The sequence below is a fragment of the Lolium perenne genome, chromosome 3 (assembly GCF_019359855.2).
Source record: "Lolium perenne isolate Kyuss_39 chromosome 3, Kyuss_2.0, whole genome shotgun sequence".
NCBI classification, from domain to species: domain Eukaryota; kingdom Viridiplantae; phylum Streptophyta; class Magnoliopsida; order Poales; family Poaceae; genus Lolium; species Lolium perenne.
Genome location: NC_067246.2, coordinates 65636537 through 65654572, shown reverse-complemented (window position 1 = coordinate 65654572; position 18036 = coordinate 65636537). Strand labels below are relative to the sequence as shown.

The 18036-nt window shown below is 45.2% G+C and overlaps 1 protein-coding gene across 1 annotated transcript in view; it reads right to left on the bottom strand.

The window, feature by feature from the left end:
- LOC127339389 (MEIOTIC F-BOX protein MOF-like) overlaps window positions 1–14948 on the bottom strand; it is a 38026-nt gene extending 23078 nt beyond the window's left edge. The window contains exons 1-4 of the mRNA XM_051365251.2: window positions 14040–14948; window positions 13443–13607; window positions 13233–13289; window positions 13009–13127 (exon numbers count right to left, since the gene is read on the bottom strand). Coding sequence (XP_051221211.2) covers window positions 13009–13127; window positions 13233–13289; window positions 13443–13607; window positions 14040–14948 — 1250 coding nt within the window. The remainder of the gene's footprint in view (window positions 1–13008; window positions 13128–13232; window positions 13290–13442; window positions 13608–14039) is intronic.
- Window positions 14949–18036: the final 3088 nt, after the last annotated feature.

The following is an 18036-nucleotide window of genomic DNA, read 5'->3' as shown; positions in this document are numbered from 1 at the left end:
AGACCGGATATAGCACATGCTGTTCGTTTGACTAGCAGATATCAAAGTGATCCAGGAATGGAACACTGGACAGCGGTCAAGAATATCCTGAAGTACTTGAAAAGGACTAAGGATATGTTTCTTTGTTATGGCGGTGACCAAGAGCTCGTTGTAAATAGTTACACCGATGCAAGTTGGAACACTGATCCTGATGACTCTAAGTCTCAGTCTAGGTACGAGTTTATATTGAATGGTGCTGCAGTAAGCTGGTGCAGCTCGAAGCAGTGCACGGTGGTGAAGTCTTCAAGAGAATCGGAATACATAGCGGCTTCGGAGGCTTCATCGGAAGCAGTATGGATGAAGAGGTTCATTGTTGAGCTTGGTGTGGTTCCTAGTGCATTGGACCCACTAGTCATCTATTGTGACAACATGGGTGCCATCGCCAATGCACAAGAACCAAGGTCACACAAGAAGCTAAAGCATATAAACCTGCGATTTCATTTGATTCGCGAGTACATCAAAGATGGAGAAGTAAAGATTCGCAAAGTACACACTGATCTGAATGTGGCGGATCCGTTGACTAAAGCTCACCCTAGGGCAAAGCATGACCAACACCAGAATGCCATGGGTGTTAGGTACCTTACAATGTAATCTAGATTATTGACTCTAGTGCAAGTAGGAGACTGTTGGAGATATGCCCAAGAGGCAATAATAAATTGGTTATTATATATCTTTATGTTTATGATAAATGTTTGCATACCATGCTATAATTGTATTAACCGAAACATTGATACATGTGTGTTATGTAAACAACAAGGAGTCCCTAGTAAGCCTCTTGTATAACTAGCTTGTTGATTTATAGATGATCATAGTTTCATGATCATGAACATGGGATGTTATTAATAACAAGGTTATGTCATTAATGAATGATGTAATGGACACACCCAATTAAGCGTAGCATAAGATCACGTCATTAAGTTCATTTGCTATAAGCTTTCGATACATAGTTACCTAGTCCTTCGACCATGAGATCATGTAAATCACTTATGCCGGAAGGGTACTTTGATTACATCAAACGCCACTGCGTAAATGGGTGGTTATAAAGGTGGGATTAAGTATTCCGAAAGTATGAGTTGAGGCATATGGATCAAGAGTGGGATATTGTCCATCCCGATGACGGATAGATATACTCTGGGCCCTCTCGGTGGAATGTCGTCTAATTAGCTTGCAAGCATATGAATGGTTCATAAGAGATGACATACCACGGTACGAGTAAAAAGTACTTGTCTGAGACGAGGTTGAATGAGGTATTGAGATACCGATGATCAAACCTCGGACAAGTAAAATATCACGTGACAAAGGGAATCGGTATCGTATGTAAATGGTTCAATCGATCACTAAGTGATCGTTGAATATGTGGGAGCCATTATGGATCTCCAGATCCCGCTATTGGTTATTGGTCGGAGAGAGGTCTCAACCATGTCTGCATAGTTCGCGGACCGTAGGGTGACACACTTAAGGTTTGATGTTGTTTAAGTAGATATGGAATATGGAATGGAGTTCAAAGTTTTGTTCGGTGTCTCGGATGGGATCCAGGACATCACGAGGAGTTCCGGAATGGTCTGGAGAATAAGATTCGTGTATAAGAAGTCATTTTCCAAGTTTGAAAATGATCCGGTGCATTTATGGAAGGTTCTAGAAGGTTCTAGAAAAGTCCGGAAGAAATCACCATGGAAGGTGGAGTCCTGGCGGGACTCCACCTAGCAGTGCCGGCCAGCCTAAGGGGGAAGGAGTCCCAGGTGGACTCCACCCATGGTGGCCGGCCAACCCCCCCCCCCCCCCAAGGAAGGGGTGGGAGTCCCACCTTGAGTAGGAGTCCCACCTTGGGTAGGTTTCCCACCTTATGGCAAGTTTTGGGTTGGGGTCTTATTCGAAGACTTGTAGTCCAACTCTTGGGGGTTCCACCTATAAAAAGAGGGATAAGAGGAGGGGGCCGGCCACTCAAGCCACCCACCTTGGCCGCACGCCTTGAGGCCGGCGCCCCCCTCTCCCCAAACGCTAGCCGCCTCTCCTCCACCTCTCCCGCAGCGCATAGGCGAAGCCCTGCCGGAGATCTCCACCACCACCGCCACCACGCCGTCGTGCTACCGGGATTCCAAGGAGGATCTACTACTTCCCCTGCCCGCTGGAACGGGGAGAAGAACGTCTTCATCAACACCGAACGTGTGATCGAGTACGGAGGTTCTGCCCGACTGTGGCACCGTCAAGATCTTCTACGCGCTTTTGAAAGCGGCAAATGATCATCTTCTGCAACAACAAGATCTAATGTCGTAGGCTTTGGAAATCTTCAAGGGTTAGTCTCGTGATCCCCTCGTTGCTACCATCTTCTAGATTGCATCTTGGCTTGGTTTTCGTTCTTGCGGTAGGAATTTTTTTGTTTTCTATGCTACGAATCCCATCAGCTGAATGCAACGCTTCAAGAACACGGCAGCAACTTCAGTACCAATCATTGTTTAGCCACCAGCAATTTTCATGTCTAGGACCTTCTCGTACAAATCGCCGGCTATCAATCTTTCTTTGGCAGTTAAGATGTTTTGCCAGGACTTCTTTAGCGTCGCTTCCAGGATGTCCGTGAACTTTGGCAAGTTAGAGCGATGTCCTAAAGCTGGCCGATCCCTGAGATAAAACCAATTCGATCTCCAACCTTGAACAGATTCTTTCATCGGGAAGTTAAAGTAATTAACTTCCTTCCGAACAATGAAGCCGACCTCTCCAGTGATGTAGGGACCACCGCCACCACTGTGGCGCTTGACGAAGAAAATCTTCTTCCATAGGCCCCAGTGAGGATCGATACAAAGGAAAGCCTCGCAGACAGTGATAAAAATTGTGAGGTGAAGAATAGAGTTCGGCGTCAGCTGCCAGAGCTCAATACCATACGGAAACATGAAAAACCGAAGAAACTCATGGGCTGGAAGAGACAACCCCCCGGTACAGGAAAGCGGAAAACATAACAGTGAATCCGACGGGGGGGAGGGGGGGTTAGGACGGGAATCTGAACCTGGGAAGTGGACGTCTTCCTCATCGTCAGAGATCAGCCCCAGACTTCTCATCCTCTTCTCGTCACACTTTGTGATGGTGGATGTTGTCCAATCGCATTGGGATTCCTTGGCGGCGGCAGCAGTTTTTGGTGCAGTTGTTTTCGGTGCGGCAGCGGTTTCCTTCGAGCTGGTGGTGCTTGCGGTGGCACTAGCAGATGCGGTGATCCTCTTCTTGCCCATGGTTTTCGGGGTCTGCTTTGAGGCTTCAAAGACTTGGGCACAATAGCAATAGGAGGCAAGAGGCAAGAAGGAAGATGAACAGAAAAGCACGGGTGAGACAAATTAAACCCTGGATCCTCTTTATAAAGGGAAATTACTTTGGATTTGGGCCGTCGGATCCGTGATACGTCTCCGACGTATCGATAATTTCTTATGTTCCATGCCACATTATTGATGATATCTACATGTTTAATGCACACTTTATGTCATATTTATGCGTTTTTCGGAACTAACCTATTGACGAGATGCCGAAGGGCTAGTTGCTGTTTTCTGCTGTTTTTGGTTTCAGAAATCCTAGTAAGGAAATATTCTCGGAATCGTACGAAATCAACGCTCAGCATCTTAGAATCACCGGAAGCATCCAGAACACCCGAGAGTCGCCAGAGTGGACCCACAGGGGGCCCAGGAGGTAGGCCGGTGCGGCCCAGGCCCTGACCGCGCCGCCCTATCGTGTCACCGCCTCTTCGACCCTCTGACGCCGCCTCTTCGCCTATTTAAGCCCCCTCGACCTAAAACCTCGAGACGAAAAAAAAGCCACGGTACGAGAAACCATCCAGAGCCGCCGCCATCGCGAAGCCAAGATCTGGGGGACAGGAGTCTCTGTTCCGGCACGCCGCCGGGACGGGGAAGTGCCCCCGGAAGGCTTCTCCATCGACACCACCGCCAACTTCATCAACGCTGCTGTCTCCCATGAGGAGGGAGTAGTTCTCCATCGAGGCTCGGGGCTGTACCGGTAGCTATGTGGTTAATCTCTCTTCTATGTACTTCAATACAATGATCTCATGAGCTTCTTTACATGATTGAGATTCATATGAGTTTTGTATCGCTATTCATCTATGTGCTACTCTAGTGATGTTATTAAAGTACTCTATTCCTCCTGCATGGTGTAAAGGTGGCAGTGTGTGCATCATGTAGTACTTGGCATAGTTTATGATTGTGATCTCTTGTGGATTATGAAGTTAACTATTACTATGATGGTATTAATGTGATCTATTTGGTTATGTTGATCTATCTTGCACTCTAAGGTTATTTAAATATGAACATTGAATATTGTGGAGCTTGTTAACTCCGGCATTGAGGGTTCGTGTAATCCTACACAATTAGTGGTGTTCATCATCCAACAAGAGGGTGTAGAGTCTAGCATTTATCTATTCTGTTATGTGATCAATGTTGAGAGTGTCCACTAGTGAAAGTATGATCCCTAGGCCTTGTTCCTAAATACTGCTATCGCTGCTTGTTTACTGTTCTACTACATCTGTATTGTCCGCAATATTACCACCATCAACCACACGCCAGTCCTGGATAGCAAAGCACTTTTCTGGCGCTGTTGCTACTGCTCATATATATTCATACCACCTGTATTTCACTTTCTCTTCGCCGAACTAGTGCACCTATTAGGTGTGTTGGGGACACAAGAGACTTCTTGCTTTGTGGTTGCAGGGTTGCTTGAGAGGGATATCTTTGACCTCTTCCTCCCTGAGATTGATAAACCTTGGGTGATCCACTTAAGGGAAACTTGCTACTGTTCTACAAACCTCTGCTCTTGGAGGCCCAACACTATCTACAAGAATAGAAGCTCCCGTAGACATCAAGCACTTTTCTGGCGCCGTTGCCGGGGAGGAAAGGTTAAAGGCACTCATACTCCGGTTCCAGGTAACAGTACTTTTCTGGCGCCATTGTGTTTGTGCTCGAAGCTATTTCGTTTAGATCCTGCAATTGCATCTTTTTGTTTCTTGTTTTACACTAGTTTGGCATAATGGAAAACAACAAAAATATGAGAGAACTTTATGAACTTTATCTTGAATTAGGACATGATCTGTTTGAAGAGAGAATTAAAAAACCCATGGAACTTTATATGCATGATAATGGGAATGTTATTAACATGAATGCTTTGAACACTATTGTTGCTAATGCTATGGAAAATTCTAAGCTTGGGGAAGCTGGTTTTGATGATCATGATATTTTTAGTCCCCCAAGCATTGAGGAGGAAATTTACTTTGATGATACTTTGCCTCGTATTTATGATGATTATAATGATAGTAGTCTTTTGGTGCCGCCTGTTATGGAGGATAAATTTGATTATGATTACAATATGCCTCCAATATTTGATGATGACAATAATAATGATAGCTACTTTGTTGAATTTGCTCCCACTACAACTAATAAAATTGATTATGCTTATGTGGAGAGTAATAATTTTATGCATGAGACTCATGATAAGAATGCTTTATGTGATAGTTATATTGTTGAGTTTGCTCATGATGCTACTGGATATTATTATGAGAGAGGAAAATATGGTTGTAGAAATTTTCATGTTACTAAAACACCTCTCTTTTTGCTGAAAATCTTGAAGCTGCTCTTGTTTTATCCTTTTATGCTTGTTGCATTATGCTTCATGAATTTGTTTATTTACAAGATTCCTTTTCATAGGAAGCATGTTAGACTTAAATGTGTTTTGAATTTGCCTCTTGATGCTCTCTTTTGCTTCAAATACTATTTCTTGCGAGTGCATCATTAAAACAGCTGAGCCCATCTTAATGGCTATAAAGAAAGAACTTCTTGGGAGATAACCCATGTGTTTATTTTGCTACAGTACTTTTATTTTATATTTGAGTCTTGGAAGTTGTTACTACTGTAGCAACCTCTCCTTACCTTAGTTTTGTTGCATTGTTGTGCCAAGTAAAGTCTTTGATAGTAAGGTTCATACTAGATTTGGATTACTGCGCAGAAACAGATTTCTTGCTGTCACGAATCTGGGCCTAATTCTCTGTAGGTAACTCAGAAAATTATACCAATTTACGTGAGTGATCCTCAGATATGTACGCAACTTTTATTCAATTTGAGCATTTTCATTTGAGCAAGTCTGGTGCCTCAATAAAATTCGTCTTTACAGACTGTTCTGTTTTTGACAGATTCTGCCTTTTATTTCGCATTGCCTCTTTTGCTATGTTGAATGGATTTCTTTGTTCCAATGACTTCCAGTAGCTTTGGGCAATGTACAGAAGTGTTAAGAATGATTGTGTCACCTCTGAACATGTGAATTTTTGATTATGCACTAACCCTCTAATGAGTTTGTTTCGAGTTTGGTGTGGAGGAAGTTTTCAAGGGTCAAGAGAGGAGGATGATACAATATGATCAAGAAGAGTGAAAGCTCTAAGCTTGGGGATGCCCCGGTGGTTCACCCCTGCATATTTCAAGAAGACTCAAGCATCTAAGCTTGGGGATGCCCAAGGCATCCCCTTCTTCATCGACAAATTATCAGGTTCCTTCTCTTGAAATTATATTTTTATTCGGCCACATCTTATGTACTTTGCTTGGAGCGTCTGTGTGCTTTTGTTTTTGTTTTTGTTTTAATAAATGCTCGTGTGGGAGAGAGACACGCTCCGCTGGTTCATATGAACACATGTGTTCTTAGCTTTTAATTTTCATGGCGAAGGTTGAAACTGCTTCGTTAATTGTTATATGGTTGGAATCGGAAAATGCTACATATAGTAATTTGTATAATGTCTTGAACAATGTGATACTTGGCAATTGTTGTGCTCATGTTTAAGCTCTTGCATCATATACTTTGCACCTATTAATGAAGAAATACATAGAGCTTGGTAAAATTTGGTTTGCATAATTGGTCTCTCTAAGGTCTAGATAATTTCTAGTATTGAATTTGAACAACAAGGAAGACGGTGTAGAGTCTTATAATGTTTACAATATGTCTTTTATGTGAGTTTTGCTGCACCGGTTCATCCTTGTGTTTGTTTCAAATAGCCTTGCTAGCCTAAACCTTGTATCGAGAGGGAATACTTCTCATGCATCCAAAATCCTTGAGCCAACCACTATGCCATTTGTGTCCACCATACCTACCTACTACATGGTATTTCTCTGCCATTCCAAAGTAAATTGCTTGAGTGCTACCTTTAAACAATTCAAAATTTATCACCTTTGATTTGTGTCAATGTTTTATAGCTCATGAGGAAGTATGTGGTGTTTATCTTTCAATCTTGTTGGGCAACTTTCACCAATGGACTAGTGGCTTCATCCGCTTATCCAATAATTTTGCAAAAAGAGCTGGCAATGGGATTCCCAGTCCCAAATTAATTAACAAAAATAGACACTCCTCCATGGTATGTGATTGTTGGACGGCACCCGAAGGATTCGGTTAGCCATGGCTTGAGAAAACAAAGGTGGGGAGGAGTGTCATACAAATAAAACTAAAATAAAAAGGCACTCCTTCATGGTATGAGATTGTTGGCAGGCACCCGAGGATTCGGTTAGCCATGGTTTGTGAAAGAAAGGTTGGAAGGAGTGCCACCCAAAAATAAAAATAAAATGGGAGCCGCTCTTTGAAGGTTTGTTTGGCAAGGGGGTTAGAGTAGCCGCTACCATTCGTTGACAACAACAAACACCTCTCAAAATTTTACTTTTATGGTCTCTCTATGTTTTCAAAATCAAAGCTCTAGCACAAATATAGCAATCAATGCTTCCCTCTGCGAAGGGCCATTCTTTTACTTTTATGTTGAGTTAGTTCACCTATTTCTCTCCATCTCAAGAAGCAAACACTTGTGTGAACTGTGCATTGATTCCTACATATTTGCATATTGCACTTGTTATATTACTCTATGTTGACAATATCCATGAGATATACATGTTACAAGTTGAAAGCAACCGCTGAAACTTAATCTTCCTTTGTGTTGCTTCAATACCTCTACTTTGAATTATTGCTTTATGAGTTAACTCTTATGCAAGACTTATTGATGCTTGTCTTGAAAGTACTATTCATGAAAAGTCTTTGCTATATGATTCATTTGTTTACTCATGTCATTACCATTGTTTTGATCGCTGCATTCATTACATGTGCTTACAATAGTATGATCAAGGTTATGATGGCATGTCACTCCAGAAATTATCTTTGTTATCGTTTACCTGCTCGGGACGAGCAGAAACTAAGCTTGGGGATGCTGATACGTCTCCAACGTATCGATAATTTCTTATGTTCCATGCCACATTATTGATGATATCTACATGTTTTATGCACACTTTATGTCATATTTATGCGTTTTCCGGAAATAACCTATTGACGAGATGCCGAAGGGCCGATTCTTGTCGTTTTTATTGTTTTTGGTTTCAGAAATCCTAGTAAGGAAATATTCTCGGAATCGGACGAAATCAACGCCCAGCATCTTAGAATCACCGGAAGCATCCAGAACACCCGAGAGTCGCCAGAGTGGACCCACAGGGGGCCCAGGAGGTAGGTCGGCGCGGCCCAGGCCCTGGCCGCGCCGCCCTATCGTGTCACCGCCTCTTCGACCCTCTGTCGCCGCCTCTTCGCCTATTTAAGCCCCCTCGACCTAAAACCTCGAGACGAAAAAAAAGCCACGGTACGAGAAACCATCCAGAGCCGCCGCCATCGCGAAGCCAAGATCTGGGGGACAGGAGTCTCTGTTCCGGCACGCCCACGGGACGGGGAAGTGCCCCCGGAAGGCTTCTCCATCGACACCACCGCCATCTTCATCAACGCTGCTGTCTCCCATGAGGAGGGAGTAGTTCTCCATCGAGGCTCGGGGCTGTACCGGTAGCTATGTGGTTAATCTCTCTCCTATGTACTTCAATACAATGATCTCATGAGCTGCTTTACATGATTGAGATTCATATGAGTTTTGTATCACTATTCATCTATGTGCTACTCTAGTGATGTTATTAAAGTACTCTATTCCTCCTGCATGGTGTAAAGGTGGCAGTGTGTGCATCATGTAGTACTTGGCGTAGTTTATGATTGTGATCTCTTGTGGATTATGAAGTTAACTATTACTATGATGGTATTAATGTGATCTATTTGGATATGTTGATCTATCTTGTAATCTAAGGTTATTTAAATATGAACATTGAATATTGTGGAGCTTGTTAACTCCGGCATTGAGGGTTCGTGTAATCCTACACAATTAGTGGTGTTCATCATCCAACAAGAGGGTGTAGAGTCTAGCATTTATCTATTCTGTTATGTGATCAATGTTGAGAGTGTCCACTAGTGAAAGTATGATCCCTAGGCCTTGTTCCTAAATACTGCTATCGCTGCTTGTTTACTGTTCTACTACATCTGTACTTCCGCAATATTACCACCATCAACCACACGCCAGTCCTGGATAGCAAAGCACTTTTCTGGCGCTGTTGCTACTGCTCATATATATTCATACCACATGTATTTCACTATCTCTTCGCCGAACTAGTGCGCCTATTAGGTGTGTTGGGCACACAAGAGACTTCTTGCTTTGTGGTTGCAGGGTTGCTTGAGAGGGATATCTTTGACCTCTTCCTCCCTGAGATCGATAAACCTTGGGTGATCCACTTAAGGGAAACTTGCTGCTGTTCTACAAACCTCTGCTCTTGGAGGCCCAACACTGTCTACAAGAATAGAAGCTCCCGTAGACATCAATCCGCACCATTGAAAATGGACGAAAATATGGCTATGCACGTGTTGCAATAAGAGGCAAACCGATGGCCAATTTCCTCCACTATGCACGAGGACCGAGGAAACACTTTGGTTAACGTGCAAGGTCCGGTCATTTCTAGACTGACTGCACATGCAAGGGGTGGGTCCACTAGGTCAGGTCCCATTAATCTCGCCGCAACAGTTGCCACATAGCTAATGACATCGTCAAGATCATCGGCTTCTCTATATCGGAGCAACCAAATATTATTGGAACTCAAAGAAACTTACGATATTTAACTCAACAACTTACAACCTACGCATGACAGTCATCCACAGACTCGGGGGCTACTCCCATCGGGAGCGCTGGTCACGCATCCAATAAAAAGATAGTAGCCTCGTTGATAAAAAGAACATTCAAGGAAGAATGGACGCGAAGGTTTTAGCAATCCAAGTTCAAGCCCAGGGACTTGAACCTGTGTAGGGTAACGCTATTTTGGTTCGGTAGTTAACCAGCCTCGGTTCACTCAGTAAACCTGGGCTCATTACTCTCATCCCTTATGTACGATCAATTATTTGGCATCTCTCGGAGTCCACGTTCTTTAAGGGCCCGATACATTCTAGAGACATAGGATGAAGAAGAAGAAGATTCAAAAACGACGACATCAACAACAAGACCTTCGAGTAGTACAACTTGAGTCTACGTCAGTTAAGCTTTATATTTATACACATGCCAATTCTTTTTTCTTTTCAATAAAGAGCATATATTAATATCGCGGAGATACTAATTACACCCAGCCTCTGCAAAAACATCATGCCCTAATGGCATAAAGGATGAACACAGTCAAAAAAAGAGAAACGGATTACAAAAAAAAGAAAGGTCCCGCTATAGAGTCCATAACTTGAAACATCAACACTGATACCACCAAGACAACACAAGAAGATCAACTCCTTCATAAGCGACCCCTTTAAGAAGAAAACATTGCACAAACGATGTCATCGTCCGATCATAGATCTTAGGTTTTTACCCTCAAGCAAGTCATCTCTCAAAGTACTGGCTTCAACAAGAATACTGCCATGCACAACCAATAAAGATTAGACCTTGGATTTTCACCCTAAAAGATAAGACTCTGAACTTCTCCTATGCAGTCGCCTCCACATACCAGTCGTTGTTTCAAGTGACGAAGCACCAAGCTAATTACACCTCGCCACCAAGATTCGACCACCATTGCTATTCCACCGATCTTGGCTTTATGACCTTCTCCACTAGCACCATGGAAAGTAAACGAATTCCATAATATTAACAGCCAACGGAGTTTTGAAACCAAACAGCCAGATAAAAAATATGGGTGCGCACGACCGAGGACACCCAATCCAACAATCTTCAGGCATTATTCGCACAATGAATTTCGCTCGCAGGGCCTTTTGGAACACGACAATCCACCCAGACTGGTGGGAACAAGCATCCGGCAGATCTTCAAACTTGGTGCGAGAAGAATCATAGGACCGCCACCTTTATTCTTCGACGCGGACGAACATCCTCCCACGCCGCCATCCGCCGCCTGACGACGACGAAGGAGGTTCTGAAATCAGTGCAAGCACTATCGTCGCCTCGCTAAGTCGTCGCCGCCAAGCCCATGGCGGCTGCAGAGAAGAAGACTGGCACAAGGTTGCGTAGTCCCCAGGCCAGGAACCTGGCGGCGCTGCCCATGGTCGCCTGATCGAATCGGCCAAGGCCGTCATCGCGGCTCGCCGTAGAAGGCGATGCAGAAAAACGACCAGGCCCTCTAGGCCCAGATCTGGACCAGATCGGGCATGCGCTGCCGCCAGCAAGCCGCGCCACTGTTGTCCAACCGCCGGCGTCCAGCGCCTCGTCGCCTTGCTGACTCCTCTGTAGACCACCAGGCCCGCCCGCCGCTACTCCTCCCCGCTCGGACGCGCACTGCTGGATGCGCCGCCTCTACTGCCCTCCACCATTTGGCGGGACGGGCGCTGCCACCGCCGTGAGCGTCGGCGACGGCAGCGGCCTGGTCGAGCCGGCGTGGAGAGGGGCGGCAGGGTTAGGGTTGGGACGCCTCCGAAGTCGCCTGAGCGGGAGTGACCCGGGAGGGCTTATTTTTGTTGAGGCCAAATTAATGAAGCCGTGACACTCTAAAATTTTAGTTTATCTAGGTAGGGAAAGTAATACATCAGGTGGATAGGCCTGTTCTGAAGTGAAGTGACTACCACTGAACAATGGCTGTTGAAACGTTTTGTTATCACTATTTTAGTTCAGATGTTAGTAGTAGTACCAATCTTTATAACTTGGTGATATGCATGCTTGATCTGTTTTGGCTCACATATGAAGGAATAGTTCTTAGGTATTATGGTATGGTGGCAGTAAGACAATTACTAAGATCTTGTTTTGTTTATATCTGTTCTCAACTCCCAGTGAGTACTTGACATAAGTGAGGGTTTCGTTCGGCCTTTGATCATTTGATGTGTTTCCAAAAAGGTATCAGAGTCTGTGTCTTGCGCTATCATCATTCTGAGTTAACCATGCAGATCAACTTGCCTTTAACATCGGCCATCAGGCGTTGACTGAACCGCGAGGAAACATTCATCAATGCACACATACCCTGTCTCCAACCTGTGGGGTCGTGTATACTGCAATGCAAAATTTTGCATTCACCTGGTCAGATCTGGAACTCTTCTACGGAGTAGTATAACATTGCAACAAGCCGAATAAAGCTTCGTACATTTTTTTCACACAGGAATATGTATACAATTTCTATGAGAATAGTCTTCTTCGGCACAACAAAGATCACTGCATTGTGTTTTTTATGGAAAAGAAATCCACAAATGACCAGTTACTGTATCAGCAATAAAGCTCAAGTTTTGTCCAAGAAAACAGTAAGCTTGTTTGAAGCCCATGTCAAGTCAAGCCCGGTTCTCAATTTCAGCACAACCAACCTGAAACCCAGCGTAAGGACCCAGATATATTTTTTCGAACAAGGACCCATATATATGTGAGGGAAGGACAATTCATCGCACAAAGCCTATATCAAACGCTTATGTGGCTAGGCAGCAGATGAAAAGCGCGCAAGAAAAACCTTTTCATGGGATAAGTGGCAGCCCAACAACAGAAGAGATCTTAATTGGGGTAGAATCTTTTCTTCTACGGTCAATCACAACAATCTTGTAAGATTTGGTAACATGTAAGCACAATTAATACTTTTCCAATCATGTAATTAAAATGGAATAATGGTACACATGAAGAGAAATTTTAATAGAAATTGAAGTGTACAATGTTACTCATCAATGTTTTCATATTTTCTGTGCTTGATTTGAACCACCTCCAGATCATCACACTTGAAAGGCATAAGATTCTGATTTTCAAGAGCTACACGTCGCCACTTAGTCTTGGCAGTCCTCTGAAAACTTTAGACAATATAAAATGATTCAGGAAGATGTCTGATACGAGGAAAATTAAGTGATAAAATATTGTATTGAATGTGTAGCATATATAGTATAAGTACCTCACAATTCTGAAGCGTTGTCAAAGCTGGCACGTTTTGCAATCCTCTTTGAGTGACCTGAAAATTTTAGAAAATATAAAATAATTCAGGAATATGTCTGATACGAGGAAAACTAAGTTACAAAATATTGAATTGAACGTGTAATATATATCGTAGAAAATTAAGTTACAAAATATTGTATTGAACGTGTAACATATATAGTAGAAGTACCTCACAGTCCTGCAAATTAAGCTTTGTCAAACCAGGCACGTTTTGCAGAAATAAGCTGTCCAATGCTTGAATGTTTGCTTTCGTTTTGAGATTGCATCCATCGATTGACAAGGTTCTCACATTTCGGAATTTTGGTAATGTATCCGCCATCCATTGTATTGCATCCTAAAATGCAAAAAAGATAGTATTAATAATCACCAACAATACTACTAGTAAAGGGTGACTCGAGATATTTCATGTGCGGTATATATCTTATTTTTGTCAGCTAAAATTATGCTTTCTATCTTTGATTTAAATAGACATATTGTAATCCTTTGGCGACTTTTATGGTGTTAAAGCTAAACAGTAGGTTATGCCAATTACTATCTTAATCTTAACATAATATGGTTGCATGACTAAATAAGCTGATGTACGTTCGCTTGGGTGTCGATACATTTCTAGGATCCAACCTAATAAATCATCAATTGGCATGTGGTTGAGATGAACCATCCAAGTAACTGTTCGATGAAGCAACATGGAACTAGTTGCTGAGCCATTACAGGATTAAACACAGCAAGTAATGTAATGTCAAGATAAAATATTGAAAGAGCGACTTACCCTCATCGTGGCACCAAACAACTCTATATGCATTACGTTGAATAGGTCGCATAGCTTGTGGCGAAAGCCATCATTTATCCCGCGGAATGAAGTCACACATATTGACAGATTGACAAAGGAAGACGTGTGCGTGACACGTATGCCCTTTGAACAACACACAGTTGAGAAAGAAACACGCAGGGAAGTTAGCCTCGGAGCTGTAACCACCATTCCCTTCCGCGCAGGTCGCGTGTAGTCAGAACAGTCATCAATTGTCAGGTGTCGTAGGCTTACGCTCATAATCTCGCTAAAGTGGCGTCGGCACTTAACGAGACTCAACTCTTCGAGCACAGGGTACCCTGAGGGGAGCTGCTCTTCAAATCCAGCGTCCAACCTCACGCCATGCAGGAATAATCTCGTGAGGCGAGATGAACTGGATCCCAAATCAGGGAGGCAACAGTTCCCCCATCTACAATAGGAGTCAATGTGGATGTCGATCGCTGCGGGGCTGCACCGGATGCCGGTCGTGATCCATCTCAAGAGGGGCTTGATCGCCTCCGTATCTGAAGTGTCTAGCAGCGGGACATGTATTCGGAGCTTGTCCAAGGACCGGGAGTTGTTGAGCAGCATTAAGTTGTTGCCGAAGTCCACGAACGGCCGCCACTCCTTCTTGCATACCTTCCTTCTTCCCCATGTTTCCTCGCAGCACATGCCATCTCGACAGATATCACCGTGGCGGAACACCGTCAGGTCCATGTCGATGCACGGCACGGAGCGCCAGAGATGCCTCCACCTCCGCGAGAGCAAGCTTGATCGGACCACCTGCCGGGACTCGAGGAAGGAGAGGATGCTTTGGATGAGACAGTCGGGCAGGTCGCTTAGACGGTCATCTGCGGCGGCGCCGATGATCTGGTTGGTGGGCGGCTCCATTGGGTTGCGCTCCGCGAGGGTCGTCTATGGCGTCGCTTGATCGCTTCCTCGAAGGGGTCTAAGGCCCCGCATGAATCTCCCTGCAGGGCGATCTCAGGGGAACTTGTAGATCTGAACAAAGCGAACCGTTCTGGCTATATTATGTATAGCTCTGTCCTCTTCTCTCATCCCTATCCGTGGCCGTACTCGTGTTCGCCATGAGTTAAACCGTTCCGCACGTGACATCAAGTTTAGGCCTGCCGAGTCCACCTCTGATCCTCCATCCCCCCCCAAAAAAAAAGAGTCCACCTCTGATCCTCCATCCCCCAAGTTTATGCTCAAGCGGTTCCCCGCTTCCTCTTCTTCCTCTTGAATGACGGACGGAGAGCTGACTGCTACTGGTGGCCGGCGGTGCCTCCCCTGCCTGGAGTCCGCCAGTGTCTGTTGCGGCCATCAGAAAAATCCGAACACTGCTCCGAACAGGGATGTACTCGACTTATTTGACATGGACTGTGCTCGACCACCCGACAATGGCGTCCCGTCTCTGGTAGGATTTCCAAATCAACTAACCTGACACGAGGAGGCGACATAAAAAGCGAAGAAACGGACCGCCCAGCTCACGATCCCATCGCTACGCCACCGTACACCGCATGCAGGATGCTCACGGAGCTGCTACATGGAGCTGCACTGCATCCGCATCCTTGCTTTAGAGTTTCTTCATCAGTGTGCACTTCAGTTTTATTGATGTGTGGCTTGCACCTGGAAGCCTGTCTGGTAATCGTCATGGTTTTCATCTTGCCATACTTTCTTTTTGTGTGTGCATACGGCGGACGTACTAAACATTGAAAATATTGCAACAATGCTCGGATATTTAACTATTTATCAAGAGTAATTTGTTGACTGAATCTAACATGTTAATTAGTAGTGATTTAAAAGATCTTTTTAAAAAGCAGACATCAAATACGACAATTTATATGTAGGATGGTTACTTTTTATTTTGACGTACATGCATCTTGGCCTTACCAGCAAGGACTAGGAAGTATGCCCGTGCGTTGCACGGGGAGAAGAAAAAAACTATTGTCCCGTCTTTACGAAGTGGAGCCACATGATGAGGAAAAAAACCCATTTATTTAGCTACCTTGTATCTGTTAAATCATTTGAAGTGGTTGAGCATCAAGTTTTATTGGCCATGCTCAGCTTACATTTCTGCCAAAATAACACATCCATGTTGAGATACATATCCTTGTATATCCGGATGTGTATCTTCTGTAGTTATGTATAGTGATACATATCTTTGTATTGATTATTGGGCCCGCCTCCTTCCTTGTATAGTCGAGGACGTGGCCTATATATGTAACGCCATATGCACTCAATCAATACATTGTGAGTTGCATCCCTTTCTACATGGTATCAGACACCTACCGTTCCTAACCTAGCCGCCGCGCCCCTCTCTCCCTGCGCGCGCCGCCCCACCCTCCAACCCTAGCGCCGCCGCCCTTGTGCCGCCGCCGCGTGTGCCCCTCCTCACGCCGCGCCGCCGACGCACCTGCAGCCCCCGCCGCGCCTCCCTCCCCAACCCCGCGCCGTCGCCATCCCCAGCGCGCGTCATCATGTCATCGGTCTCCAACGGCAGCAACCCCTTCGCCTACAACCCATGGACGGGGCTCATCCACGCCTACAACATGCCGGTGCCGCGCCCGCCGACTCACCAGGCGCACTTCACCGCGACACCGCCCTACGCCCCGGCCTTCACCGCCACGCCGCCATCCTACGCCCCGGCCTACCACGCCGCGCCCGCACCTAGCTCTTACGCCGGTGGCGGCAACTAGTTTATGGACACGGGCGCCTCGTCTCACATGGCCGCTCACCCGGGTAACCTTTCCCATTCCTTTCCCACTTCCACCGAGTCTCGCATCATTGTCGGTAACGGCGCCGGTCTTCCTATTTCTCACATTGGTTCTGCTAATTTTCCATCTACTTCTAAACCATTGTCTCTCAATAATGTCCTTGTGTCTCCCCAGCTTATTCAGAATTTAGTCTCTGTTAAAACTCTTTCTCGTGACAACTCTGTGTCTGTTGAATTTGACGCTTTTGGTTTTTCTGTTAAGGACGCCCGCACCCGGATGGTCCTCCATCGATGTGAGAGCCCCGACGATTTGTATCCGGTGATGTCGCCTTCCACCCCCGGCGCCGCACCTCGTGCTCTCTCCGCAGGCTTTGATCTTTGGCATGCTCGTCTTGGACATCCCAGTGCCAACACGCTTCACCAAATAATGAAGGGTTTTTCGTTTTCATCTACTAAACAGTCTTCACATAGTTGTGAAGCGTGTCGTCTTGGTAAACACGTTCGTCTTCCTTTTAGTCAGTCTTCCACTGTTGCGTCTTTTCCTTTTGAGTTAATTCATAGCGATGTATGGACCTCTCCAATCCCGAGTAATTCTGGTCTTCTTTATTACCTAGTTATTCTTGATGATTTTTCTCATTTTGTGTGGACGTTTCCCCTCCGTAAAAAGTCCGATGTCGCCACCACTCTCATAGCCTTCTACGCCTATGTTTCCACCCAGTTCGGTCGCCCCATCCACGCCCTACAAACTGACAACGGAAAAGAGTTTGACAATGTCGCCGTCCGCACCCTACTCTCCTCTCACGGCACTATTTTCCGTCTAACCTGTCCATACACGTCCCAACAAAACGGCCGCGCCGAGCGTATCCTCCGCACCCTCAACGACTGTGTCCGCACACTCCTATTCCATAGCCATGTTCCCCCCACCTTTTGGCCTGATGCATTAGCCACCGCCACCCTCCTTGTCAACCTTCGTCTGTGTCGTCCCCGCTGGAACTATGCACCTCATCACCTCCTTTACGGTTCCCCTCCATCCTACGACGGTCTTCGGATTTTCGGTTGTCGTTGTTATCCTAGTATCGCCGCCACCACTCCTCATAAACTCGCCCCTCGTTCCGTTCCGTGTGTTTTCCTCGGTTACCCGGATAACACCAAAGGCTACCGCTGCTATGATCCGGTTTCTCACCGCGTTATCACCTCCCGGCACGTGTACTTTGATGAGCATTGCTTTCCTTTTGCACAGAGACAGGTGGTCGCCACTCCTCC